At 44.4% G+C, this 24,278-nt stretch overlaps 4 protein-coding genes across 6 annotated transcripts; 3 read left to right on the forward strand and 1 right to left on the reverse strand.

Moving 5' to 3' along the window:
• The first annotated feature begins 13 nt into the window (after positions 1–13).
• zfyve21 (zinc finger, FYVE domain containing 21) lies at positions 14–4,851 on the forward strand. 2 transcript variants are annotated; one of them, XM_053844800.1, is made up of 8 exons: positions 14–180; positions 1,451–1,501; positions 1,893–2,061; positions 2,142–2,217; positions 2,476–2,567; positions 2,743–2,796; positions 3,152–3,282; positions 3,439–4,851. In XM_053844800.1, the coding sequence occupies exons 1-8, from the start codon at positions 55–57 to the stop codon at positions 3,472–3,474; spliced, it is 735 nt and encodes a 244-aa protein (XP_053700775.1). In that variant the 5' UTR covers positions 14–54; the 3' UTR covers positions 3,475–4,851. The 2 variants fall into 2 exon arrangements, with proteins under 2 accessions (XP_053700775.1, XP_053700776.1); XM_053844801.1 differs by lacking the exon at positions 2,743–2,796.
• A 1,370-nt stretch (positions 4,852–6,221) lies between these two features.
• On the forward strand, positions 6,222–13,571 carry cpxm1a (carboxypeptidase X (M14 family), member 1a). The gene is made up of 13 exons (XM_053845424.1): positions 6,222–6,491; positions 7,076–7,185; positions 8,124–8,263; positions 8,340–8,424; positions 9,060–9,210; positions 9,300–9,382; positions 9,447–9,570; positions 10,429–10,625; positions 11,446–11,625; positions 11,691–11,985; positions 12,653–12,792; positions 12,852–12,954; positions 13,018–13,571. Exons 1-13 carry the CDS (start codon positions 6,233–6,235, stop codon positions 13,350–13,352), a joined length of 2,202 nt encoding a protein of 733 aa, XP_053701399.1. The 5' UTR covers positions 6,222–6,232; the 3' UTR covers positions 13,353–13,571.
• Positions 13,572–13,827: 256 nt separating this feature from the next.
• On the reverse strand, positions 13,828–17,647 carry wdr32 (WD repeat domain 32). The gene is made up of 7 exons (XM_053845427.1): positions 17,089–17,647; positions 16,268–16,381; positions 15,998–16,195; positions 15,727–15,929; positions 15,548–15,628; positions 15,334–15,479; positions 13,828–15,263 (listed from the first exon to the last, which is right to left on the reverse strand). Exons 1-7 carry the CDS (start codon positions 17,484–17,486, stop codon positions 14,892–14,894), a joined length of 1,512 nt encoding a protein of 503 aa, XP_053701402.1. The 5' UTR covers positions 17,487–17,647; the 3' UTR covers positions 13,828–14,891.
• hhipl2 (HHIP-like 2) lies at positions 17,543–23,327 on the forward strand. Of its 2 annotated transcripts, XM_053845425.1 has the most exons (9): positions 17,543–18,074; positions 18,500–19,248; positions 19,501–20,153; positions 20,218–20,361; positions 20,426–20,742; positions 20,861–20,987; positions 21,794–21,939; positions 22,003–22,084; positions 22,830–23,327. In XM_053845425.1, the coding sequence occupies exons 2-9, from the start codon at positions 18,901–18,903 to the stop codon at positions 23,185–23,187; spliced, it is 2,175 nt and encodes a 724-aa protein (XP_053701400.1). In that variant the 5' UTR covers positions 17,543–18,074; positions 18,500–18,900; the 3' UTR covers positions 23,188–23,327. The 2 variants fall into 2 exon arrangements, with proteins under 2 accessions (XP_053701400.1, XP_053701401.1); XM_053845426.1 differs by lacking the exon at positions 22,830–23,327 and having other exon boundaries at positions 22,003–22,111.
• The last annotated feature ends 951 nt before the right edge of the window (positions 23,328–24,278 follow it).

A 24,278-nucleotide genomic window follows, 5' to 3' on the forward strand; every position in this document is an offset into this window, starting at 1 on the left:
GCGCCCTCGCTAAAGAAGCCCACACGGCACCGAGCGCGAGCCGAGCAGCTGAACATGTCTTCAGTGCCTGATGGGAAGAAGCTGGTCCGAAGCCCCAGCGGGCTCCGAATGGTGCCCGAAAACGGTGCATTCAACAGTCCTTTCTCCCTGGACGAGCCGCAGTGGGTTCCGGATAAAGAGGTGGGTTATAGGTTGGCGTTTTTTGACGGCCGAAAAGCGTCCACAGCTGCACGACATGCCCTTAAACGTCAAGCAGGAATGCATTTCCGGTTTTCCTTTCAGAAGAAACGTTCTGCCACTTACTACCCACACGTTATGAAGATTATGTTTAGACTCCAATCAAATTTTAATGCTTATCAGTTGAGTATTATTTATAATTAATTCACCACTGTAGTGTAACCTTTTTATTTTTATAAATATCGCTTTCCCATCCTATATATATCGCAACATCCGGCATAGCCTGAGTTAGCTTTACACAGCTGCCAGAGCTAGCCTTGCACTCAGCGATGCTAGCAGTTGAACTATTAACGGGCACTGCGAAAATAAATGCAGTTATCTGCGAGGAAATCTAAAGTCAGTCATTATGAATAAGGCGAGACACAGCAGTTATGGTGTCTAAGCTTCATGTGACGTGTATCACGCAGCTCGTGTTAGCTCGGCAGCGCTTCGTGACGTTGTCGGTTATCTGTCAACACTGTCCTTCTTTTGTTGACATGACCAGTGACCCAGAGAGAGCGCGAGACAAAAGACCCGTTTGTTCACATCCCCGCATGTTTACTGAGGCACTTTCCGAGAGCAAACCACGTACAGGACATTCTGATCAATCAGTGCAATATTGGCTTCACGAAGTGGGTAGAAACAACACAACAACAACAAAACAATTTCCTGTGATGCGCTAACGCTTCATTATTTATTAAATTTCCATCTAAAAAGTGCTTAAATATCTCTGTACAAAAACTAGTAGGATCGATACAAACGTCTTCACAACCCAATGGTCATCTGGAACTATTTTGGCTAAAGGTCAGCGCTCAGGTCACTGACATCCGGAGTTGACTTTGGCCAGAAATGTTGTGTAATGTCCAGCTTCATTGTTTATTAAATTTTCCTCTAAAAAGTGCTGAAATATCTATATAGTTGGATTATCGATACAAACGTCTTCACAACCCAATGGTCATCTGGAACTATTTTGGCTAAAGGTCAGTGCTCGGGTCACTGACATCCGGAGTTGACTTTGGTCAGAAATGTTGTGTAACGTCCAGCTTCATTGTTTATTAAATTTTCCTCTGAAAAGTGCTGAAATATCTATATAGTCGGATTATCGATACAAACGTCTTCGTAACCCAATGGTCATCTGGAACTATTTTGGCTAAAGGTCAGCGCTCAGGTCACTGACATCCGGAGTTGACTTTGGTCAGAAATGTTGTGTAACGTCCTGTTTTTCCTCTCTCAGTGTCCAAGATGTATGCAGTGTGACACAAAGTTTGATTTCATCCGGAGGAAGGTCAGTGTGGATATTTAAAAGTGTTGAGTCTTTCCTGGTTGTTTATGCAGGCAGCAGAATATTTGTACTTGGAGCTAACCAAATGTACTTTTTGGATTCAAGGTGATTGGTTGACCATGAATAAACACTTTTTAGCAAAACAATTTAAGGCATCTAATATGATTTAAATCATCGTACAGACCTGTATTTGTCGTCAGTTATTTAGCGTTTGTTATGGTGACAGTAAAATAAATTATTTATGATTAAGGTTTTAAAGTTTTAAGCAAATAGTTTGCTGGCTCTTTGCTTGGTTAAAATCTCGGGTGTGTACACGTTTATTCACTGTTTATTTTGGAGTTTAAGTTCAAGCCAATTTGACCTGTAACCTTTAGCTCTAACTCTGATGTCGCAGCACCACTGCCGGCGCTGCGGCCGCTGTTTCTGCGACAAGTGCTGCAGTAAGAAGGTGGCGCTGCCGCGCATGTGTTTCGTGGATCCGGTGCGACAGTGCGCAGAGTGCAGCCTGGTCTCACAGAAGGAGACAGAGTTTTACGACAAGCAGCTCAAAGTTTTACTGGGAGGTGCTGGAATCATTTGATCTAGTTCTCAAATGTTTTCAAAATTAACATATATTTCATTTTGAACTCTTTCCTTCCGCTAGGCAGCACTTTTGTTGTGACTCTGGGAACGTCCGAGAAGTCTGAAACAATGACGTGTCGCCTCTCCAACAACCACAGGTGAGTGTTTTTGCTTCCTTGAGTCACAATTATTTCTTCTACTTTTTGGTGGAGGGATGTAAGCTCTACAAGTCGGAGGCCTTGGTTCTGTCTGTGTCTGCAGTCACATGAACTTGCATGTAAATCTACAAGTGAATAATGTAAAGAAAGTTCAAATTACCAGTAGTGGGACATCACTACATGAAGCACTTGAATTTCCTACATTTTTCATGCCGCCTGAATGCAGCGCAAGTTTCCTGAAATGTGGTCCAACTTCAGGTACATGTTCCTGGATGGCGACAGTCACTTCGAGGTGGAGATGTCTCGCATCTCCAGCATGCAGATCCTCGCCGATGGGACAAGCCCGGGAGGTGAGCCGCTCATCCTCGCATGGTCCTGTGCCTTGACTCCGTCGCCACTTCTGTTTGCGAGCGGTTTCATTTTGAATTTCCTGCCTCTGACGATAATCTCAACCGCAGCTCGAATCTCTGTGTAATCTCTAACCATCACTCTTTCCTCCGACGCCGCGGCCTTCTCTGGAATCAGATAGTGACATTCACACTTACACCAGTCTACTGGACAGTCACTATATTTCTGAAGGTCAGCGCTCATGACGTCCCAGTCTGTGTCTCCTTGTCTTAAATTCCCACGCCTTTCCTCGCCTGTTTCTGCATCACGTCGCACCAGTGTGGGTCAAGCCACCTTGAAAAAAAAATGTCATGTCACTTTGGTTCATTTTGTGTGGCAGGGTAGTGTGTGTGCTCTTCTCTGTTCCTCCATTTCATTTGATAATCCCCACACAACTCTGTTATTGTAACATGGCCGTCACCCCACCCTGTCTCTGCCTTATCTGCATGTTTTGTTTTTTATTATTATTAATTTACTCACTTCTCCTGGTGAGATGCTTGCATCAGCAGGGATGTGTTTCTCAGGAACTGTTTTCATGCGTTTGCAGGCGGGACTTCCCGGGCCAGTGGGATGTTGCTTCACTATAAGCCCATGGGATCTTTGGAAGCTCAGCAGCTCCGCCTAGAGGCCGCTGACGACAAGAAAGCCGCTGCGCTGTGGTTGGCTGCCATGCACAAGGTCAGAATGCCTCCTCATTTTGGGGTCTGTGCTGGACATTTTCACCCTAATATGTGGCCACGTCAGAGCAACAAGGAGTCCCCTTATTTAATCTCTGCTTTTTGATAGTGTTTGTATTTTATAGACGTCAGAACTAACCTTGCTGCTCCTCGGCAGGCTGCCAAACTCCTGTACGAAGCTCGGGACCAGTAACTTTCCGGCGCCTTGAAGTCATAATTCCAGCCTGCACCCACCCAAGTGTTTTTAAGCCCCTCCCACTGGGCGGGTTGCTATCTTTCATTGTTAGATCCTCCGATTCTATTCCAGATTTTTTACCGGTTTAATCCATGTCTTCTTTTTTTTTTCCTTCGGGCAGCGACGCCAGCAAAAACCTATAACAGGATGTGTTTTTGAAAGCGCTTCTGGGAAGATGTGTCAGTTCTTCATTGTCATCATTCGGAGGCTGACTCGAGTTGAAGTCAGACAAACGGCACAATGTTTTCAGCAAACAGCTACACAATGAATTTACTTTGAGTTGTGATGTTTGAAGGGGTCGATGCCGTGTACGAGGAAGTGTAGGCCTCTAAATTTAGGTGATATTTTGGACAGTTTTATTGCGATCAAAAGTTAATATAATGATCCTGCTGAACTTTATAGTGGAGGGAGTTGCAACTGATGACGTAGTGTTGACAATAACATGCAATAACGGTCAGTGCTTTAAATGTAATTCCTTATTTTATTCTGCAAACTGTTGCGCTTTCTTCCGTCAGTAGCTGTGCAGTTTACATTGTTCTTCTCAGTATTTGTTTTGTACATATGTCGCGATCCTTTGCTGCTTTTAATTTGAAGAGACAAGGTTTGACTGATCTTGAATTCGGTTTTAAAGAGAGTTGCTGTGTTTTTGTACTTCCTGTGACTCTCATAGTACGTGTTTTGTTTCAAAGAGTCAGTTTGCTGTGTGTGTGACCTGTTAAACCAAACCAGACTTCAATGATGTCACTTATCTCTGTGTGTCTTCCTAATTTCCTCGATAACATGAAGCCGAACGAAGAGCCTGAAGCCGATTTAGTTTTTGAAGTACTATCTCTCGGGACGACGAACACATCAGCCACCTCAACTTTGTAACATAAAGTTTATTTTTTTACGCTGCTCACCGAAGAATTTAAATCACAAGTTAATGGATTTTTTTTTTTATGTGACGCGAAGCTTGTGCAGTATGGTGTTTCACCAAGTTGTGTTTTCGGTTGCTCTCACACAGACAGCTACACACTTCTAATCGAAAATGTATTACTGTGTATTTTTCACGAAGTTGCTCTGTCACAGCTCTTAATTCTACACACAAATGTCATTAACAAATGTTTCTAAATCATGTCAGAACATTAACAACACACCTGTTGTCGTGATCTGACGGCAAAAAGCTAATTTGATAGTTTCTCTCTGGCCACATGTGACATGTGTATGTGTGTGTTGTTGTTGCACTTTAAGGCTGCTGTGATCTGAAACCTTTGTATCCCGCTGCTTCATTTATCGGGCCTACAATTCTCACTTTTATATCGGGATATTTTATTGAAAATAAAGCAAGTCTTTGTACGTGTTTGGTCTGTTATTCAGCAACGATGCTTGAACGATAATGTTAATGGTGATTTTCATCCGCTGGATCAGCTATTTTAACAGGTGTTCAGGAAAAATACTTCTCACAGTGTACAGTTGCTTCATATAAGCAAGCCACTTTCTCCGAAATATATTAGAAAGCTACTCCCGTAAGTTGCGTAACTTGCGATTGTTGGCACGTGTGTGGATTTTAACATTACTGCCCCACATTACTACAGTTTACTGCAGTCCCCGTAATAACACGCAGCCGACACTTACAGGAAGTAGTGTCAAGATAGGACTGATAAACATTACTAGGGAAGCAGGTCTGTAGCTGTCTTTCAGAGAGAGTCGTCATGCTTCTACCTAGAGCACGAAAACAGCCCTTGATTTCAAACATGTGTTGGGACTTTCGCGCGCGGCGGACACTAGAAAGGATCCAGTAGCTTCAAGTGGAGTTTGTCTTTATGTCTGTGTAAAGACACAGATTGTATGGACACAGACTGTGTTGAGGTGATGTATCTGATGTATACATAACCTTTGTAAACTCACTCCACTTAGTTTGGACGTGACTTCTCAGAGTAGTTTTCTCTGTGCTCAATGAGATCAGTTAGAGCTACAGTACATTTTAACCTCAACACAAGCACAAAAGCTTTCTTGCTTTCACCAGAGTAGACGTTTGTCTACTATGCCTCAAGTAATATTTACAATTTTCACCTTCATATGTGATTATTTTTTAAAGATGAGCAACCACAACATGCAGTAGTAGGAAAAAAAGGATTGGAAAGGTGACACTACCTCAGATATTATCATGAAATACTTGCTTGGACACGCTTCACAATTGGGTATCAACTCCATTAGAGGGCTTCGTATGTGCTTATAGAACTGAAGTTACATCCATGTAACTATTATTACTTATTATTGTGATTATTATCACTATATTTTTGTCACACGTGCTCCGTACTCATGGATAATCATTTATTATCCATCATTTATTTTTCACCTCCACCTGTTGTGACCCAACTTCATCTCTATCATTTTCTGGTTAAGATAAGATAAGATCAGTTATTTCTCCAAAGTCTCATCTTTCTCTATATACACAAAACTTATGAACAAGTTTCTATAAGTTGCTTCAAATAAAAGCTTCACTTGTACAGCAAGTTATTAATATCATCTTTGCTCCTGCTCAACTTTAAGAGTCGACTTCAAACTGTTTGGACAGTCATAGACAGAAAAGACAGAACTGTAGTTTCACATATTTGTGGGCTTGTAGTGAGTGAGGGAGGTTCGTGGGCCAGCGGAGGAGGAGGAGGAGGAGGGGGAGGGATGCTTCATCCCCACATAAGTCCCTCCACTCTGCAGCAGCAGACAAAGAGCGAAGATGGAAAAGGCAGTTCTGGCCACTGCGATCCTTCTGGGAGGCGTTTTAGAAGCAGCTGGGCTGCTCAACGACAAAACGACTGCTGGCTTCGCCGGCACCTCTCTGACCTCCAGCTGGACTGAGACTGTCAATGTGCACACAGCCACAACCACCACAGGGACAACGCTGTCCACCACAGCTGCTGCAAGAAAACAGCAGGACGTCCACATCATAAAGAAAGAGACGCCCGATGAGAAGAAAGACAAGAAAGTAGTACTGGGTATGTACGGGTGAAAACGCCTTTTAAAGAATTTTTGGTGTAAACCTCTACATTATTTACTTTGATGTTTGTTATTTCCATTTATACTTATTGTTATTATTATTGCTGACATTATTTATATTTATTATTGCCCCTATTTTGATGGTGAATTTTCAGAGTTTGTTGTTATTGATGGGAACATTCTCCCCCAAAATCTGCTGCAGCTGTAGCTCCATCCTGCTTTGAGATTCACTCTATTTGGCCCCTGTCAGAGTCTCAGGTTACAGTCCAAGTCCTGAAGGATTCACTTATCTAAGCAGCCACTTCCTCTCCTGGCCCTTCCCTCTGGACCCTCTCTGAACTGACCCGAGATGCTCAGAGATATTAAACCTGACCGAGGACACAACAACCGCGGGAATATCAGGTTACTGAAGAACTTTCAACCCTTCACAGGCCTCACTGGAGAAGTGTGTACTGTGCTTCAGTGCACATGGGAGAGAACGTGTGGCACGACAATAATATTGTTCTAAGCAGAAACAAAACATTACTTGGCTGTCGTAGATTTGTTCATTTGAATTCTCAGTGTTTCTCTGTTCCTCTGCCAGAATGTCCTCCCCTCGGCATGGAGTCTCTACGAGTGGACGACAGCCAGATCCAAGCATCATCCTACCAGAGGACGGGTCTGGGACCTCACCGGGGGCGGCTTAACATTCAGGTGGGTCCGAGGTCAGAGGTCAGGTTTACAGCCAGAAGAGTGTTTGTTTTTACAGAAACATCAGCAGGGGAGTGGGGAGAGTAGTGTCTCTAGCTGCTGAACATTTTACTATAAATATATATTGAAAAAAATAGTAATAATCAGAAATACTAAATGTTATTTTGTTTAAAAAAATGTTTAAACAAAGATAACATTTATTTTTCAGTTAACCTTGAATAAATAATCAACAACCAAGAACGATCCTTTCTCAAATATGAATATGAACGTTTGATATTAAAATAATTGTATAAAAATAAACAGAATATAAAACAAAAATGAAATATTATTGCCCTACTTATATTTTATCCGAGTGCATTATGCTCAGTTGGACTGCAGGTGGTAGTAGCGTAAAGGAGCACCGTTAAACGCCATCAAATACTCCGTTTGTCACCATAAATACCTGAAAGTACTTTTTTGTGATGTGATGGTATATTGTGTTTCTTGTGCCTGTTTCAAATGAAGGCGGTCACATGACAGGAAGTAAAAGAGTGTTTAGAACATTCAAAAACATTTTAATGGATTTTAATTATATTACTACAAATAAAATGTGAACACATTTTGTCACTGTGTTATCGGAGTCATGTATTTGAATGACGAGTATTGTGAATTATTTTATCACTACTGTTAGCTAGAACTGGTGTTACAGTGTTAGCAATTCTCTGAAGGTTGTCTGTTCTAGTTCTGGTCACTCATTCATTTGAACTGTATTTCTAACCACAATTCAAGCTCTATGAGGCAAATTATTCATATTCATTTCAAGCCGAACCAGTGACGGTGAAAGCAGGCCACATCTGCTAACAATTTCCCCACAACCGGGTCAGCTCTTACGCAATCCTCCGTGCCGTGCTGAGCCAGCTGTTTTCTTTCTTGTGGCTTCTCACAAGTCCCTGTGTTTACAGTCCGGCATCGAGGACGGCGACTTGCACGACGGGGCCTGGTGTGCTGACTACAAGGACCGTCACCAGTGGTTAGAGGTGGACGCCATCCACCCGACCCGCTTCACTGGAGTCATCCTGCAGGGCCGGAACTCCATCTGGAGGTCAGGTGGCGCCGACCCGACCCGAGTAATGAAGGCGCGCAATCCTGAGCTCCTGTGTTTTGTCTCTGCACTGTAGCTGGGACTGGGTTCACACCTATAAGGTCCAGCTGAGCAACGACTCTGTGGACTGGAAAACCTGCATGAATGGAACCAAAGAAGCGGTAAAGCCCTCTTTTATTCTCACCTGTGGCGGCTCAGTGGAACCACAGCTGAAACAAAGTCCATCCCAGAAGTCTGTATTGTGAAAATCCTCCACTCATGGGGTTTAAATGTGCAGCACTGAAGCGCTCACAGTCCTCATTCATGGGAAGTTTATTCACTGCCAGTGGTTTGAACCCCATGTGACTTTTTTCTGGGTTGTTCAGAGCTTCACAGCTAATTTTATCCGTTGCAGTTGAAGCCCGACAAATTCACAGAGTGAGATTTAAAGGCTCCTTGCTTATTAAAAGTGCTGTACTTCCTGAATCTCTTTGCCAAGGAAAATAACTAGTGCACAGTCCGACGATAATCCCCTCATAGTTGACTGCAAATAAGCTTAGAAATTGCAGCTGTGTAGTGTCTCCAAACTCCTCCAGTTAAAGATGGTGAGTCAGAATATGGTGACGGTATATTACAGTTGAGGCTGCCACGTGGCCTCTAGACTCAGTGAAGCCAAGCATTTGCATGCCTTGGAGTCCCCAACTTTCCACAGCAGTTTCCCTCTGTTCCACACTGAAGTACGCGCACTTTTCCTACTCGAACACAGACTTGACTTTCATGGTCACCATTGAGCTTTGATGATCAATCTTATCGGCAGATATTTGAGGGGAACCAAGATCCGGAAACTCCAGTCCTCGGCCTGCTGCCGGTTCCCACTGTTGCCAGATTCATCCGGATCAACCCTCAGACCTGGTATGCCAACGGCACCATCTGCCTCCGAGCAGAGATCCTGGGCTGCAGAGTTGAAGGTAAAACTGTAGTGTCAAGTAAAAAGGACCCAGAATGTGACGTAAACTGGTTTCTTCGCCTTCTGATACTCATTCCTGCCATCTTCCAGGTCCATCTGATGCCGACTCTTCATCCCCCCAAGCGAAAGACTCACTGGACTTCAGACACCACAACTACAAGGACATGAGAGTGGTGAGTGCGGAGCACAAGGGCATCTTCCTTCCTGTCAACCTGACTGGTCCTCTCGCTCCGGCAGCTGATGAAGTCTGTGACAGAAGAGTGTCCGGACATCACCCGCGTCTACACCATCGGCAAGAGCTACCTCGGCCTCAAACTCTACGTCATGGAGATGTCGGACAACCCCGGCAAACATGAACTGGGTGAGTTCAAAAGATCCCTCAAGTGAAGAGGAACCAGGAAGTTAAAGTGTTTTCCTTTCGACACACTCCCCACGTGAATGTTAAATGAAATGAAAAGAAGGTTTCAGTGGTTTTAAATGACAGTACAAAAAGCATGTTATTATGCAAAATTTAGGCATTTTTTAGCATGTTTTTTTTACTCAACTGAGAAATGATAAATGAATGTGACAGGAAGGGACAGGAAGCCGAGATGTTCCTCCCCCGATTCCAACCGTAAACCTTCACACCGTCTCCTCCACTGCACTCGTTTTACTTCAAATAATTTTAGAACCATGTATGAAACATGGAAAATATATATTTATACCAAATGGATTGTAATATAATTTGTATTTTAAATGTTGTTTTGCTATTTGAATTTCCACTAATATGAGTTCACCGCATCTGTTTATATTAATATATTTCCTTTTCTTAATATAAATTCAATTTCAATCACATTAAATAAAAATAGAAATATTTAACATTCAGATACATCAGTAATAAATAATAAATCAAATGTTTCTCAGTATTCAACAGCATGTCTGGTGAAATCTGAGCTGTTGCTTTTGTGGTTTGTTCAGTCTTTTACATGATTTGATCTGGAGTCCTTTCTGTCACATCTGAATACTGAATGTTGACTGGATAGTCAACATCTGATGGTGATTTTGCTGTTTCTAGCTTTGATTTGGGTCAGAAGATAGAAGACGCTGAAATGAGTCATGTTTCCTTTATGAGTTTATTTCCAGGAATGTTCCCAGCTGACACAGCGGAGTTTGTCTTCCCAACGAGCTGGATTAAAAACAAATGTCCTACGTTTGGAGTGACCTTCTCTCCCTCTGGCAGGAGAACCGGAGTTCCGCTATGTGGCTGGGATGCATGGCAACGAGGTTCTGGGCCGGGAACTGGTCCTGAACCTCATGCAGTATCTGTGCCGTGAATACAAGAGGGGGAACCAGCGAGTCGTACGACTGATCACCGAGACGCGAATCCATCTGCTGCCCTCCATGAACCCTGATGGATACGAGTTTGCTTACGAGAAGGTGAAGACACACAAGGCTGCCGCCATTACACATGGAGAGAGACACTCTCTTAGAGTCAGTGTGTCAGTGTGTCATATAGAATGTTTACAAAGGTTTTTAAAAAACAAAGATTTATTCCAAATGTCATGCTTTTCTAAAGTATCACATTCATAAATGTCAGACAAATCACAAATCATTACATCTACACGCGGAATATTGATCATAATTAAAAATGCATAAAATACTTTCTGTTTATTTCCCAACAGAAATATTCCTTTTCTTTTTTTTAGGGGAAAAAATTAATTTCCAGTCGAGGAAATACAGTGACACATTCTTAAATATTATTATGAGTTTTAGATGATGAGGCCGCATAATACAGACATAAACATATACAACAATATTTTTTGTTTATTGTTAATGAAGAAAAAAAACAAACAGTTTCAGCAGTCTGTTCTCAACTTTGTTGCATGAGGTCGTCAAAGACTGTTTTTAAATAAATAAATAAAATAACATAAAAAAAACAACTAACAAAAAAATTAATGACCATTAACTAAATAAAAATTATCATCTGCTACTTATTCAAGTGTATTACCATCATATAAGCCAGCAATTCCACATTATAAAGTACTTATTAGCCTCTTGTTACACATGACTATATTTCAGTCAGGAACTGCCACTGAATGTTCACAGTAAACAGCATTGGCATTAGCACATATTCCTTCATGAATGGTAAATACAAGCTGCCCACTCTCTTTAGAGTGACTGAAGGCCATGTTTTTTTCTGAGCTGGTGCACCACCTCAGAGTCCATGAATAACATGAAGGTGGTTGGGAGTGTGCAGGGGTCCGAGCTGGCTGGCTGGGCAGACGGCCGCTACACTTTTGAAGGCATCGATCTGAATCACAACTTCCCTGACCTCAACAACATCCTGTGGGAAGCCCAGGAGGCGGCGACGGACAAATCCAAAGTGTCTAACCACTACATTCCCATGCCAGAGTACTACACCCAGGAGGACGCCATGGTAGGGACGAGAGTGCTTTCTGGTGTTCTAAGAAACTGGGAGTGATCTGATCTTCACATCATCAGGTTGCACCGGAGACTCGTGCTGTTATCAGCTGGATGGACGACATTCCCTTCGTGCTGGGCGCGAACCTCCACGGAGGGGAGCTGGTGGTGACCTACCCCTACGACTGCACCCGGGATTGGGCCCCTCAGGAGAACACGCCCACAGCGGACGACGCCTTCTTCCGCTGGCTGGCGACCGTCTACGCCTCCACTAACCTGGTGATGGCCAATCCTGACCGCCGCATCTGCCACTACGAGGACTTCCAGTCTTACAACAACGTCATCAACGGCGGGGCCTGGCACACCGTACCAGGAAGTGAGTCCCGGACATCCGGTATACACCCGAGTCAAGCCCACACCAAACAACGAGTATTACGGTAAAAGTAAAAAGCAAAAAAAACAATCCATTCCGATTCAAAAATCCAAAAAGTCCACTCTCATTGGTCACGTCGAAGACTCCCAGGAAGTTTGAATTCAATCGCATCTGTCATTTCAAAGTAAAGGATCTTGAAAATGATGCATATTGAAAATGGATGCGTACATATTTATAATGATATTTTACTTAATCCTTTAGGTTGACCACTTTTCCACTGTTCTAGACTCAAATTAGAGCATCTCTGGAAGTCACTCAGGATTGACTGCTATGCCACCGGTCTGGACTCGAACTATAGCATCACTGAAAGTCACCCAGGATGTTTGAACTCGACGTGTCACTCATGTGTCATTTCAGAGTAAAAGCCCCTTAAAAATGATTGTTATTGAAAATGGATGTAGATATATTTATAATGATATTATGGAGAATCTCTTCAGTTGACCTCTATTCCACTGGTCTAGACTCGAACCATAGCATCTCTAGAAGTTACCCAGGAAGTTTGAACTCAATCTCATGTGTCATTTCAAAATAAAAGCCTTTTGAAAGTAATGCTTATTGAAAATTGATGTGTATAAATATATAAAACACTGAGTGTGAGTGCGCCCCGCAGGTATGAACGACTTCAGCTACATGCACACCAACTGCTTTGAGGTGACGGTGGAACTGTCCTGTGATAAATTCCCTCATGCCAGCGAACTTCCTGTGGAGTGGGAGAACAACAAGGAGTCTCTGCTGATCTACATGGAGCAGGTGAGGTGACATGGCCTCTGAGGGTGACGTGGTAATAAGTGGCTGATGTCTGTGCTCAGGTGCACCGGGGCATCAAGGGCGTGATCCGGGACAAGGAGACCAAGCAGGGCGTAGCTGACGCGATCGTCAAAGTGGAAGACCACGACCACGACATCCGATCAGGTTGGACCACGTTCTGCTTTTGTCTTTTTGAAGAAAAAGCTCTGACGTCCTTCTCTCTGTCAGCTGCTGGTGGAGACTACTGGCGCCTCCTGAACCCCGGGGAGTACAGGGTGGTAGTCTGGGCCGAGGGCTACTTCCCCTCCGCGCGACTCTGCCGTGTCGGGATGGAGCCTCGCGCCACCGTCTGTGACTTCAGCCTCACCAAGATACCCCTTGAGCGGCTGAAGGAGATCCGGGCCAAAGGGGGGAAGATTCCACACGACCATCAGCTGCGCCTGCGAGCGCTGAGGCTGAGGAAACTCCGCGCCAGCACCAAGGCCATCAACCGGCGTCGGGAGAGCCAGCGGATGCAGCAGGAGAGGAGGAAGGCCCGGTCCATCAGAGCCGGGAGGCCGTGAGCTGACCAGGGCGCTGAAGCCCAGATGACACGCACACACCATCTGGATAATGGTGAAGGACACTTGTGAGGAGCAATAATGTGACAGCTGAAGTTCAAATATGTTGAACCATAAGCATATTATTTGGAGAGTCTAGAAGTTGTGGTCAGCTGGTCTGATCTGTACCAGAACACTGTCTTGACTGAAGTCCATTTGGATGTTTGTGTTAATAAAACGTTTGTGTCACCCTTATGTTCTGACCATTTATCAGGGTCATGACCATAAAACATAGACAGATCATGTGACTTCATTTCATGTCTGTTGATCACAAGCAGGCGTGAGCCATGTTTAACAGGGCAATACAGAGTTTAGGAACACAAGTTTATGACATAGCATTTTTTCAAAATTGACTTGAAAACAACTTGCGTTGTTGGACTATGGCCTCTTGAGGTCTGCAGAAGAACACAAATAAAATACACATGTGAAAGTCATCCAAATGTTTTATTCAGTGATGCAGAGTACCAGGTATAATTCGACTATAAATCGTCTTGAGGATTAAAAGTACAGTGTAGAGTGTGTACATTCAAAACAACGTTGAAATCCAAATACACACTTGAATCAGTGGAAAACAGTAGCAGAAACACAGCAGGAAGATCCGCTCGCCTTCATGTAGAAAGAAGGTAAATTTATGGGCCAAAAACATTTCTTACATTTTTAAAAATCAGTTTTAGTTTATTTTTTTGCCAAGAGTGCACAAAGAAGAAGCTGCGCCCCCTAGGGACAGAAAGCTAGCTCTGCATAGTAGTTTCTCGAACTGCATCATGTTCTTCACATCTACAGCAAACCAAAGATCTGAGATTAGAAAGCTTGAATTAGAATCGAAACTGTAAAAATAATGGTTAAAAAAAATACTGTTGTGGAAATGCTGATCGTTTTAATAACACACATTGAATCATTTTTTTACAAAAAGGACGATGAAAGACAGAGCAGTTAATTAGAAAACAATACGTTTCCACAAAAAACAAACAAAAACATGAGTGCGCTAACGTGGCTCCTGCAGAGGTGTGGACATCAGCCAAAGTGGGGAGAGAAAGAGAAGGTCCATCGAACGATTGTATGATCACAAAAGCAGCACCAGTGAAAAAAGGCATGAGCGGCTGAGAGCGACACTCTCACACACACACACACACGTACCCTCCAAACACACACACGGACAATGTTTCCGTCCTGAACGTTTGATTCTCTCACACACCGGTGGGTGATGCTGTGACCCCATGTTGCATGTGCAGGTTTGAAGCACTGTCTCTTCCAATGTTTTGCATCCCAGGATTCATTCCCACAGCTACACAAATGACTTCAAAATCTAGATTAAGGTGCCAAATACTGCGCAGATTGTCCGCCGGATATCACAGCAAGTCAGCTGAAGCTCGCTGAATGTGAACGTTGAACTGATTTTAATTTAGTTTCAGGCTCTTTTCGCACTATTGGGTCGCTTAAATAAGAGTGTAATTGTATTTACAGGGGCAGTGAATAATCCTGCTGTGATGTCTCTAGTGTCCACTAAAACTTGGGCTGGTACAGAGCCACGCGCCCGCTGAGGCAGCCCGAGGCCAGCTGACAGTGTGTTGGGGAGAACTTGGTGGTCAGAACCACGTCGCTGTGGGAGTAAATGGAACGGATCTCCCGGAGGCAGCTGGTCTGAACAGGCATGCAGTCGGCCAGCTCGCCGCAATGTTCGTCGAAGGCCAGCAGGCGGACGCCGTAGCCGTACGGCGAGCAGATGAGACGTCCGTCAGGACTGAAGCACAGCTCCTTGATGTAGCCCCTCCCCACGTTGGCCTCCTCGATGTAGTGGGTGAGGCGGAGCGAGCAGCGCGGGGACACGAGCGGGCGGGTCGGGGCTCCTTCCTGAAACTCGTACACGCACGTCCACTGCAGGGAAACGAAAAACGACCTGAAGCTCCCGGCCAGACAAACTCGGATCGGTTTAAGAGCCACTCACCTCATGGTCGTCCATGTTGCTGGAGCAGCGGATCAGCGTGGCCCAGCCTTTAGGGTGCAGCTGCAGGGACGTGATGCAGTTTCCTCTGTCTTTCTCTCCAGGGATCTCCGGAGTCAAGACCTCCAGACTGTTCCTGGGGGAAATACCTGCAGAGGAAGAGTGAAAACGTCATGGTCAAATAATCTTTGTGAAGATGTTTGGGTCCATGTCTGACCTTCTCTGTGAGGATGGATCTTGCTGGAGTCGTTTCCCTGACGAAGAGTCCCGGCTGACCTGGATGCAGACGTGCCTCCATCTAACAAACAGCGTTTTCAGAGTTTAAATGAAGTATGAAACCCGAAGTGAGGACCCCTAGTGGTGAAGCTAGAGATGGCAGTCCAATGAATGGCTCACCAGAAGTGAGCGGTGTCCGGCGTGCTCGCAGCATGCGGTAGCTTCCCACCTCCAGGGACTGCGTGAGGTCCAGGTCATGAAGAATGAGGAGATAACCTGAAGATGTGGATATGAGCATCTTGGAACAGTCGGGAGTCAAACGCATCCTCATCAGGTATCTGGTGTGGAAGAACTTTTTGTGTGGGCAACCGTCCTCAGTGAACCTGTAAAAAAAACACACCATTAAACTTTCTGTGCAGTTACTTTGACGGATCACTTCCACTATAATCACCTGTTCGTGTCCCATGTGATCACGTTGCCGTCAAAGCCAGAGGTGACCAGGAGGCGGGTGTTGGTGTCGTACTCGATGTTCTTCACCCAGCTGGCGTGGCCGTGCAGCGAGCAAACTTTCGAATTGAGCATCCGCAGATCCCACAACGCGATGGTGGTGTCATCCGAGCACGTGGCAAACAAGCGATTGTCCAAAAACCTAACATTCCAGACGACATTAAAACGAGTCAGCAGCTGACTCAGGCTTGGACGCTCTGAAAAAAAACCACACCTGATGTTGTTGACACAATCATCGTGCGCCTCCGTCAGAGTTTTGATATGTCTGGAGGAGACCGGATCGAACAGCAGAACCTCGGTCTGCTCGCAGGCCACAGTCAGAACGGACCTGAGGAGCAGATCCAGTTACAAGAAGAAAACAGACATGGAAGGATGATGCACCTAAAATGCAATATAGCAGGATTTCCAAGCATCTGCATAAAAATATTAGTCTGGAAAACAAAATGCAAAGAAATACCCCCCAAAACAAACGAATAAATATATTACTCTATAACAGAAATGACCAGCACAAAAAAAATTAAAAAATGCCAAAAATAAATGCAATAAGCTTCCATAAAATAGGTCCCTCAACGCAATTTGAATGAACTAAAAATGCGTCGTTTGCCTTGTTTTGACAACCAGTAACAGGAGCTAAGCTGGCATGCTAACAGCGACAAATACAGTTTTCACGTATTATACAAACTTAAAAAATACGATATAAATAAAGCAGTTGCAGTTTCACGATATAGATTCAATTTAATTTCTGACATGAAGTCGTCTATTAAAAGAGCTTTACACTTCCGAGGAAATTGAACCATTTAAGACACGTGATTGCAAACTGTTGTGTGTGTTTTTATTAGACCCAGCCGTGGGAGGTGTTCACTGCAGCGTGTAAACAGCGTGTCGCGTCCTCCATAGTGGAGCCAAATAAATCTGACCCAGACTGGACACAGCTTGACCCAGTTTGTCTCCGTGATTAGCGTCCTCATGCTACCCGCGCGTCTGGTCAACTATCCCGAACACGTCCAAGAGACTTGGGTGACGTCACAAACTCACCCGTCCGGCGAGTATTCCAGGTTAAACACGGCTCCGTGGGTCTGCGTGCTCAGGTTCACCGACTCCACCGCCGGATTCATGGAGCAGTACAGGCTGGTCAGTGTCCTGTAGTTGTCCCTGGCAGGGTCCACAAACAACCCCCTTCTGATAGTCCTGCTCTGCAGCCATGAGAACAGACTGTCCGACTTGCTGCCGCTCTGCGGCTCCTCTGGCTTCTCGGGCGGCGTCGGCTTGGTTCTTTCCCCGCTGCTCGGCGACCGCTGGTCCGTGTCTCTCGGCTCAACGCCATCGTCCTCGTCCGACTCTTCCACCGCCGGCTCGTCTTCTCGGTCGGAAACGCCGCTGTCCTGCGGCCTGTCCTTTGACTCAGCGGAGTCGCTGTGGTGCTCGGAGCTCATTGTAGCTACCGCGGAGGTTTGACGGAGTCCGGGCACCAGCGCGCATGAAACCGAGTCGAGCTGAAACCCTCGCGGGGCCACGGCAACGGCGTTATTAGCACATGATATCGCAGTTTGTTGTCAGACTTCAGCAGCGTTTCCCCGCCGCGCATCAAGTGATCTTTGAGCGATGACAGTGGCAGGAAACGTATTAAGTACACCTTCAAAATAAAAGTACCAAAAAAACCCAACATATAGGTTAATAGTCTATACGCAGCTTAGAGTGTAGAAAGTAATCATCAATGAACTCACAAATATATTCATCAATTTATTCAAGGCTTTACAAAATACAAACAGAACACATATTAGTCTTAGTTTGCGTTATATTGTGAAGGTTCCTTCGGAAATGCAGTTGACCAAGTTTATCTAACTTGACCGCTTTTCTTGACCAATAACAATCAAAATGGAAACTAGACAGAAATGTCGACTTCCGATTCCTTTATTTCATCAACACTTGCATCCGCCTACTGGAGGGATGCGGCATCTGAACTTTGTATCAAGTAAAATCTTCTGTGGAACTACACTTCTTCCTCGTTCTGTACTAATGGGGTATGAGTTTCATAACTACTGATGCTAGACCTTGAGTTGTTTTTTTTTTCATTATGTCACTGTAATTTTAAAACATTTTTAATACCATTACTTGAATTCATATTTATTATCTCACTCTGCGTATTATCTCTGTTTTGCACTTTGTTTTTATTCATACACTACATACATACATCATAAAATAATTTCTTAAACTTCTGTATCTGTGTTTCACCATGTTGACTGAATATTCATTCATCTCAACATAATACATTTACAATTGTTTTTAACATTTCGTTTTTACTTACTATTGATCTGGTATCACAAAACTCACTGTTTGTCAAAGATAATAACTGACTGAGGGCAAATTACTCTTGTTTCCCCCCCCCTGTCAAACTGGGGGGTTTGACACCAGATCCTATATATGACAATCATATCTTAAATTCCAGTTTAGGTGCCGGAACAGTAGAGAAAGGCAGCTGCTGACAACACCGCCTGGAGGCGTGCAGGAATGAATGTGAGACTAAATTATAGATGGTACGCGTTGCCCATTATTGTTTGCATGTCCAGACACTTTCCCCCAAACAGAGCATAGCTGTCTGACAACGCTACATTTCCTGGATGTTGTTGCGGCACCTGACAGAAGACACACGAGTATGAAGTCATGTTGAATTACTTCCAACGCACATAGACACCGCGGTGAAGTGAAGCAAACGTGCCGTCAGGTGTCGTGAGGCGCAGCGCTGTTGAGTGACTCCAGCCCCACATTCATGCGCGTATCCGCGCGTGCACGTGCACATACATAAAGGCCGAGCAATCCCACCGAACTCCTCTGAGGTAAACAGCGAACATGCCAAGGACGCTGGGCGCGGGGCTCCATGCATTCAGAGCGTCTGGTGCGCTTTTACGCGCGACAGCCAAGGCAAGCGCACCGACTCTAACTATCCGTGAGCTGGTCTTGCCAGTGATGCTGCTGGCTTCCGTTCGTCCGGTGTCTTCTCATCCTCAATGTCTTGACTTTGAGCCGCCCTTTAAACCCCCCTGGCACCTGGAATTCTGCGCGCAATACGAGGAGTTCGGTTGCTGTGACCAGCAGACGGACAACCAGATCGCGGAGAGATATTGGGACATTATTGACCAGCTGGAGGCGGCGGGTCAAGACCTTTGTGAAGACATGTTGAAGGAAGTCATGTGCCAGGTAAAGTAGCTCAACATTCGAAGTTATTAAACGAAATAATGGCAGCATCTTGTTTTTCGAACCACAAAAAAGTAATCACGAGGGAACCTAAGAGAAAAGTTAATACCATAATTGTTATCTTTAATCCACATTACTACTGGTGCATTACTTAAACACTTGGCTTTAACCTGTGTGAAGAGGGGTGAGGGTCTCAATCACCAAAAACCCGTTCAAGACCATGAGTAAATCTAAGGAGTTACATGTTGTACACAGGAGTGCTCCCCATATGCTGCCCACCTCTACGATGCAGAGGACCCCTACACGCCGGTCAGAGAGCTTCCTGGACTCTGCTTCGGCTACTGTAGCAAGTTCCACAGCCGATGTCGCCATGTTGTGAAGTATTTAACAACAAACCAGGTGCTGCTGGACTCAACAGAGCGAGGCATGCCCACCTTCTGCAGCATGGTCGACCTGTCAGACCAGGACTACTGCTACCCCAACGTTCTGAAGAGCCCGGGCTTGAACACCAACTTGGGTCGGGTGTCGGAAGACCGCGGAGGGTGTCTACAACTGTGCCTGACCGAGGTGGCCAACAACCTGAGGAACCCTGTCTTGATGCTGCACAGTAATGACGACACCCATCGGATGTTCATCGCCGAGCAGGTGGGCTTCGTCTGGGTTTACTTGTCTGACGGCAGCCGACTTGAGAGACCCTTCTTGGACATGAGTGGGGAGGTCCTGACTACACCCTGGCTTGGAGATGAGAGGGGCTTCCTGGGGATGGCCTTCCATCCCAAATACAGAGACAACGGACGCTTCTTTATCTACTACTCCATCCAATTCAACAGCGAAGTGGAGAAGGTCCGAGTGAGTGAGATGCGGGTGTCTTCTGAGGACATGAACACAGCTGATCCCTATTCAGAGAGGTGAGGTCCTCTGGTGATGCTCTTTATCTTTTCTTGTTTTTGAGCTTCCTTCTTTCACCTCCAGGGTGGTTTTAGAGATTGAAGAACCAGCCGCGAACCATAACGGAGGCCAACTGCTCTTTGGCTTGGATGGATATTTGTATATTTTCACTGGGGATGGAGGGAAAGCTGGGGATCCGTTCGGGAAGTATGGGAACGCGCAGAACAAGTGAGCCTCTATACCTTGTCAGAGTAACAGTAAAGATGCCACTAAACCTTTCTGTCTGATTCAGGAGTTCCCTGCTGGGAAAGGTCCTGCGAATAGATGTGGATGGGAGCGGATACAGCATCCCACCAGATAATCCGTTTATCGGTGACAAAGAGTCGCGTCCAGAGGTGTTTGCTTATGGAGTGAGGAACATGTGGAGGTGCTCTGTGGATCGGGGGGACCCGGCGAGCGGCTACGGGAGAGGACGCATATTCTGTGGAGATGTGGGTCAAAACCGCTACGAGGAGATAGACATCATCGTGAAAGGAGGGAACTACGGCTGGCGAGCCAAGGAAGGCTTCGAGTGTTACGACGTCAAACTGTGCCACAACTCATCCTTAAGTGAGTAAAGCACTGCTTCCATTGAAACTGAACGCACCGGAGGGTTCAAGCTGCCTCTCTCTCATGTTTGGTCTCATCTCTCTGACTGTAACAAGTGTGTTGTAATTTGTCCTGACAGATGACGTCCTGCCGATTCACGCCTATAGCCACCATGTTGGCAAGTCAGTGACCGGAGGATACGTGTACCGAGGATGCGAGTCGCCTAACCTCAATGGCCTGTACATTTTTGGAGACTTCATGAGCGGGTGTGTTTTCACATTCACACTGTACCAGTGGTTGTAGCAACAGAAGAAACAGTCTTGGCTCTTTGGTGTGTCTCACTCCTGGCATTTCATTTGAAGCCCTTTTATAAAGCCTATGTTACTTGCTAGTTCTGGTTCATGATTAATTTATTGTTGTGTATGACTTTTTATTTAGTTATTTACAAAATAAATATTAATTGAGGGCTGTCAGTGTGAGCTATATGACAGCAAGATGAAGCTAAATTCTTAAGCTAAATATTGCACTCTAAAAATGGTGGTAGCATTGAAAAAACTGAATTAATATTTAGTTTTAGGATAGATTTTTTTTCCCCAAAATATTTTGATAGTTCAGAAGCTAATTCAGAATCTACTACATTACTCTGATTCTACTAGCATTACACATGAGGGCAGTTGTTATATACATTGCTAACATGACATATTTAATAAAAGCTTCACACAATGTTTAATTTATTACTGTAAACAAGCCATGTAAAGGTGTATATAATTGAGATAATACTTTTGCATTATTGCTGGTTATTATTAGCTATAATGAGCTGTTAGCTATTATCTTAACAGATACAAAACATCCTCCCTTTTCAGTAGCTACAACACAGTTTAATAGAAGATTTCCTGTTTTTGTAGCAAACATATTTTGGTTTTGAAGGCAGTTTTCCAATTCACACCTCCCTCAAGTGCAACAGTAGAATTAGCGACAGAAAATGTTAACGGAAGCATCTCATGTTCAAGGCTTGTAGTTTCTTCCATTGAGTGAACATTGGTTGAGTAAGTCTCATAGTTAACTTTTGAAGGCGAATCATGGCGCTGGAGGAGGATAAAGCCTCGGGAAGTTGGACGGAGAGGAGCGTCTGTATGGGAGACACCAAGACCTGCTCCTTCCCTGGACTCATCAATCATCACCACAAGTTCATCATCTCATTCGCTGAAGATGAATCAGGTAACATCCCAGTCAGTGTCTCACTGAGTCCTGCCACGGTTGAATCATTTTGTCTCTTTGTAGGGGAACTGTATTTCCTGGCCACGTCGTACCCCAGCTCTTTGTCACCCTTTGGCACGGTTTTCAAATTCATGGATCCATCAAGGTATGGGGAAGGTGTCTGACGGAACGTGCTTCATGAAGCAATGGTGTTTATTTCCAAAGCTTGAAACTGTGAAAATATTTTTGAGGTGAACAGAAACGCTTCTGAGTTCAAGAATATTTCAGTGGTGTTAAAGCAAAAGCGGCAAGTGTTTTATCCTGCAGACAGACAAACAAACAAAACAACAGATGTGGGTCCAAATGCCTCCTCGAAGAGACGGCTATAAAAAGATCTAAAAACGGAAAAATAAGAAAAGATTTTGTCCACCATGCTGCTCTGTTGTTCCATGCAAATGGGTTACATTGATAAAAACATAATCTTCAATTATAACCATCTATTATTTACAGAATTTTGAGCTGGAGTTTGCTCATAGCGGCTGAGAAAGCTGCTCTACTGTACATAAAAATGTTGCCGGTCATTAATTTTGCTTGGAAAACAGTCATTTTACAGGAATGTGGGCAAGAATTGTGTCTGTTTTCAGCGGCGCAACACATAGTTTCGCAAGTTGTTTTGGTTATTCAGAATGACTTTTGTCAGACATGAGGAACACATGCGCAAAAATAAGCTACATTAGCATCATCAGAGTTTGACCTCTTCAGTCCTATAATGCACTGCAACAGGTCACTTCCTTCTTACCCTGTGTAGCTGGGATTGCACTTCTTAGCTGCTGGTTTGCACCAACCCTTAAAAACATGATAAAAGGATTTCAACTTCAGACCACACAACTTCCATCTGTTTGCTCCTGCAGGAGAGCGCCGCCTGGAAAATGCAAACAAAAGCACCTGCCAGTCAAAGTGAAGGGCAAAACGGTCCCATTTGTTCCTAGAGAATGTAAGTCACTTACGATTATCGTCCCAGAAATTGACATAAAGTCGAAGTGCGCTCTCAGCGTGGGTCACCGAAATAAACATGGTGTATTATTAAGTCAATTAAAGCATTGTGAGAGGTTAGAAAATAGAGACATGGAAACATTCCTGGGAAACCAAGCGCTTTCATTTCACAGTTTTACTCCATATGGAGCCATATTCCAGAGGTCGAAGGTAATTAAAGAAAATCTCTCCTTGGAATGGATGAGTAAAAATAGATGGGGAAAGAATTCTAGCTGAGCTGAAGCTGCTAACTTGGTGTTTCAGTGACTGTGTTGGACACAAAGGAGAAGCCCACAAGACCTCCACCAAGGAAATTCAGACTGACCACGCGACCTCCGACGACCAGCAGCAAGGTCCAAACCACAACACAGAGCAGCCCCCGGACGACAGGTGCGGCCCGAAAACCCAAGTGGAAGACGGGAGTACGGAAAAACAAGATCAAACTCTGGAAGAGCAGCAAAGCGCTCAACAAACACAACAATCAAATCAAGAATTCAGCTCAAAAAGTCAACAAGGGGCGGACGAACCAGCCAGAAGCTGCTCTCCCGAAAAGATTCAACGCGATTCAGTCAGGAAAGAAGGTTCTTCACCAGAGAGTGAAGGACAGGAAGAGCAGCAACACACTCTCAGGAGACACTTCTGTCTCCAATAATATTGATGCAAACATGGGAAGCAATGGAACAGACATAAAAAGTGCACTTTAAAATGTTTCCACAGACATGTTTAGATTCTGTCTTTGCACCTAAATAAAATGATCCTGAATGTCAGCGCTGCCTTTTTTTTTATGAGAGAATGCACCTATACTGTAGGTGTAGACTATTTTTGGATGCGTTGATAAGAATAGCAATGACTAAGCGGAAGAGTAAAGGATGCTTTGACAAAAAAATGCACAATTCAATGTTAATTACAAACATAAGAAAAAGCCTTGTTACAAGTTTGGGCTCCAAATTTACACAACATGGGGGTGTTAAAAATAAACGCTGAATAGTGAGTTCCTCAGAAGTGGCCTGTAATTTTGCCACACTGTGGTGAATGAAAAAAAAAAGACCTTAAAAAGACCACTTAAAAGGGTTGCAGGGGGCTGCAGCCTGTCTCAGCGACATGGCGCACTTTTTAAAGCATTAAATGCTATTTTAATTCTAAATATGATATAATTTCATGGCATTATTATATCTGTTGATATCCCCACTTAGGTAGATGGATCTTTTTCCTTTCCATTTTCCGTTTGGACCCTTTTTTATTACTTTATTTTTTTATTTTCCTGTCATGTTACACCTGCTTCTTCTTCAGTCTTGCCATCAATTGATGTCTTCGCATTATGGGAGGAA

Source organism: Synchiropus splendidus, chromosome 16, assembly GCF_027744825.2.
Source record: "Synchiropus splendidus isolate RoL2022-P1 chromosome 16, RoL_Sspl_1.0, whole genome shotgun sequence".
Classification (NCBI taxonomy): Eukaryota; Metazoa; Chordata; class Actinopteri; order Syngnathiformes; family Callionymidae; genus Synchiropus; species Synchiropus splendidus.

What these genes read in the sequence shown, in the direction of transcription:
- zfyve21 (XM_053844800.1), top strand. Translation starts at nt 55, where the DNA reads ATGTCTTCAGTGCCTGATGGGAAGAAGCTGGTCCGAAGCCCCAGCGGG. An exon ending in AGTGGGTTCCGGATAAAGAG is followed by an intron (nt 181 to 1,450) that starts GTGGGTTATAGG and finishes TTCCTCTCTCAG; the next exon opens with TGTCCAAGATGTATGCAGTG. An exon ending in GGTTGGCTGCCATGCACAAG is followed by an intron (nt 3,283 to 3,438) that starts GTCAGAATGCCT and finishes GCTCCTCGGCAG; the next exon opens with GCTGCCAAACTCCTGTACGA.
- cpxm1a (XM_053845424.1), top strand. Translation starts at nt 6,233, where the DNA reads ATGGAAAAGGCAGTTCTGGCCACTGCGATCCTTCTGGGAGGCGTTTTA. An exon ending in CCCCGGCAAACATGAACTGG is followed by an intron (nt 9,571 to 10,428) that starts GTGAGTTCAAAA and finishes TCCCTCTGGCAG; the next exon opens with GAGAACCGGAGTTCCGCTAT. An exon ending in CTGGCACACCGTACCAGGAA is followed by an intron (nt 11,986 to 12,652) that starts GTGAGTCCCGGA and finishes TGCGCCCCGCAG; the next exon opens with GTATGAACGACTTCAGCTAC.
- hhipl2 (XM_053845425.1), top strand. Translation starts at nt 18,901, where the DNA reads ATGCCAAGGACGCTGGGCGCGGGGCTCCATGCATTCAGAGCGTCTGGT. An exon ending in GCTGATCCCTATTCAGAGAG is followed by an intron (nt 20,154 to 20,217) that starts GTGAGGTCCTCT and finishes TTTCACCTCCAG; the next exon opens with GGTGGTTTTAGAGATTGAAG. An exon ending in AAATTCATGGATCCATCAAG is followed by an intron (nt 22,085 to 22,829) that starts GTATGGGGAAGG and finishes TTGCTCCTGCAG; the next exon opens with GAGAGCGCCGCCTGGAAAAT.
- wdr32 (XM_053845427.1), bottom strand. Translation starts at nt 17,486, where the DNA reads ATGAGCTCCGAGCACCACAGCGACTCCGCTGAGTCAAAGGACAGGCCG. An exon ending in GATTGTGTCAACAACATCAG is followed by an intron (nt 16,196 to 16,267) that starts GTGTGGTTTTTT and finishes CTGGAATGTTAG; the next exon opens with GTTTTTGGACAATCGCTTGT. An exon ending in GCAACATGGACGACCATGAG is followed by an intron (nt 15,264 to 15,333) that starts GTGAGTGGCTCT and finishes GTTTCCCTGCAG; the next exon opens with TGGACGTGCGTGTACGAGTT.